The sequence below is a fragment of the Agrilus planipennis genome, unplaced genomic scaffold (assembly GCF_000699045.2).
Source record: "Agrilus planipennis isolate EAB-ADULT unplaced genomic scaffold, Apla_2.0 scaffold563, whole genome shotgun sequence".
NCBI classification, from domain to species: Eukaryota; Metazoa; Arthropoda; class Insecta; order Coleoptera; family Buprestidae; genus Agrilus; species Agrilus planipennis.
Window position 1 is genome coordinate 14,013 of NW_020439648.1, and position 3,244 is coordinate 17,256.

Here is a 3,244-nt window from a genome sequence, read left to right on the forward strand (position 1 = left end):
GGACAGTGGGTGCGGTGGAAAAGAAAAGGTTAGAAGCGTTCGAAATGTGGTGTTACAGGCGAATGATGAAGATACCGTGGATAGAGAAGGTTAGAAATGAAGAGGTATTAGAAAGAGTATGAGAACAGAGGACTCTATGAGAGTCAATAAGAAATAGGCGAGATAGGTTGGTAGGACACCTTCTCATGCATGAAGGTCTAGTCAGAGACATATTAGAGGCAGAAACAGGAGTTAGGACGGGTAGAGGTAGACCAAAATTAGATTACTGTTCGCAAATAGTTCACATCCTTAACTTGTTGTTCAAGTTGTAGGGAAATTCGAAGATTAGCTCAGGATAAGAAAGAGTGGAGGTGCGTGTCCAACCAGTCTTAGGACTGACGACCTTATGGTGATGAAAATACATTGTTTTTCATGTATTACGACCTTGGTTATAGCGACAATTTTTCTATAGCGACGTTAAATGTATGTCCCTTGAATACTTTAGTACTAAGTTTATGTGGCTATAGAGACTTTGGATGTAACGCCGAATTCGGTAGTAGCGACTGTTTTTAATTAATCATTTGTAACAAATCCCTGGTAATCGAAGCAATCCGCCAGAAACGTCCGGATTTGCGGAAGAACAAAAGTTGGCTTTTGCACCATGATAATGTCCCTGTTCACACATCGTTGCTTGTACGTGAATTTTTGGTCAAAAACAACGCACTAATAATGCCGCAGTCACCGTATTCTCCAGATCTGGCTTCCTGTGACTTTCTTGTTCTCGAAACTGAAGAGGCTCATAAAAGAACGAGACTATGATTGAGGAGATAAAGATGGCTTCGAAGGAGGAGCTGAACAAGATCACAAAAAATGATTTTCTAAAGTGCTTCGAGGATTGAAAAAAACATTAGCACAAGTTTATTATATAAAACATACAAAATTCGCGATACTTTTTGAACAGGCCTCGTAGACATTTAATAAATCTGAAAACGACAAAAAAACAGTCGTTAAATTGATGTTTTTCGCTTTCATTTTTGATAACTTCTGAAGTAATAGTAGGAATAAAACCCTAAGTTTAATGATAGAGTGCTGGTGGTAGTGGTAGAGTACTGGCACGTAAAACCTTGGGCCCGGGTTCATTTCCCAACGGAGGGACTGATAACAGCAACAAGTTTTCCTTGTTAATTTGAGGTTATCTATGGTGGTTTTAGTTAATTCAAAAAATTAACTCACTGATGGTAGGACCTCCATTGTTTTCGATGCAGAAAGGCATGACAATAATTACCTACAAAATTCTGTACTATTCTACTAGTAACTGTCTCCTTTCAACTGCTGACTATCTCTACCATTAACTAAGGTATCTATCTTTTTAAGACCAGGTCTTATGGGATGTGCGGTGAAGATAATTGAATTGGTCCAGCAAAAAAGTATTATTTTCTTACCGTACATGTATCCTTTCCGGGTTCTCCTCCCGCGCAAATGAAAGATGAGTGCAGGGCGAATGCAAGTCCAAGACGTGTCTTGCGAAGAGAATCCTGACATATGTTATGTGGAACAATTGGCAGCTGTATCTTCTTCAAAATGACTTGCGGCTGTCCTTTTCTGCCTTTAATTAATACTTCATTTAGTGTATTGATTCTTAATTGATGTTTTAATTTAATTAATTATAAAGAGAATTGTCCCCGCCGGGCATACAACAAAGGGATTTCAGTAAAACCTTGTAAATAAAAATTTGTTTAGTTGTAAAAAAGGAAAAAAAAAAGATAAAGATAGGAGTTAACCCAACATTATTCAAATTTTCCATCAGGCGAAGCTGCTAGTCATGAACCAGGTTACATCACGAAACTTGTACAATTCTTTTTGTAAAAATACTTATTATAATCGAATTGAATTGAATAATCGATTTTTAAACTTTTCATTCTAATATGTATTTCTAAATTTTCCCAAAAAACTAAAATCTCTCTGTTGTGTACCACGGGGTATATTCCTAACCTAAATGTGTTGAAGTAAGTTATAAACTATCATTTTATATGTACCTTACCATGTGCCACCAGAGTTTTTAAGCGCTATGAAACTTATTATTATGTTTCTAATTAAAAGTTCTTGCAATGAATGAAATGAATTAAATTCTATCGACACATTTCTAACGGCGTATCTAACTTTAAAATGACTTCTGATGCATTTTTCTTTAGTCTGCACTCTCTGTTTCCTTCTGTGGGATACCAGGGTATAGACAAGGGTGAAGGGGGTTCTAGGGGTCTTTTATATAAGTAGGCACCTATGTTATTTAAATATATAGATCTCATCTTTCCAACTTATGTCTAGATGTATAAAATAATTATCTGCCCTTTTGATAACCCTCTACAAAAGATTCTACAATATAAACCCTTTAAGCTATAAAGTTGGGAATTGTTTTATCCTTAACACGTCCGGGTAACTGTTCCACCTACTTACCGAAAACGTCCTTTCCCCATCCAGTTGCGAAACAGTCTCTCGATGTGAATTGTAAATTTTGTGAAGGAAGGCATATCGTCCCGATGTGATCGTATTTATCGACGGGAGATGCTAATACGAGAAGTGCTACGTCATTAAATAAATTGTTCGCTCTGAAACCTTCATGCACCACAATTTGCACCACGTCCCTCTCTTGATAAGGCAGTCGCTCTCTCGTCGTTTGGGTATCCCATTCGCCAACCCGCACCTTCAGATCGGATGGTTGATTTTGAAATCTTAAAAAAAAATGTTAACATCAAATCCCGTAGTGACAGAAGAGTTCGGTGTAGCATTAAAAACCTAAAAGAATAATAAGGCACCAGGTATAGAGGGAATACAGGCGGAAATTTTAAAACATATACATAAGACAAGAGGTTAGAGATTGTATGTTTACGCTAGTTAGTCACATTTACGAGACGGGGAAAGTCCCGGAAGATTATAAACGAAACGTGGTAGTTACCATACCTAAAAAGAGAGGCTCGAATAGTTGCGAGTCATTTAGAACAATTAGTTTAACTTCCCCTGCGTCAAAAATCTTAACTAGATTTGTACAGAGGAGGATGGAAAAAAGAGCAGACAAACTATTAGGGGAAGATCAATTTGAGTTTAGAAGAAATAGAGGAACGCGGGAGGCCAATTTAGCTTTACGGGTAACAATAGAGAAAACGATAGAAAAGGGAATGAGCGCGTGCATAGGATTTGTAGATTTAGAAAAAGCTTTTGATAATGTTGAATGGGACAAGATGTTAAATATACTCAAAAATACAGGGAT

The 3,244-nt window shown here is 37.1% G+C and overlaps 1 protein-coding gene across 1 annotated transcript in view; it reads right to left on the reverse strand.

Moving 5' to 3' along the window:
* LOC108743509 (phenoloxidase-activating factor 2-like) overlaps positions 1 to 2,719 on the reverse strand; it is a gene marked incomplete at its 5' end in the record, with an annotated part of 12,130 nt that extends 9,411 nt beyond the window's left edge. The window contains 2 exons of the mRNA XM_025979403.1: positions 1,422 to 1,585; positions 2,434 to 2,719. Coding sequence (XP_025835188.1) covers positions 1,422 to 1,585; positions 2,434 to 2,719 — 450 coding nt within the window. The remainder of the gene's footprint in view (positions 1 to 1,421; positions 1,586 to 2,433) is intronic.
* Between the last annotated feature and the right edge of the window lie 525 nt (positions 2,720 to 3,244).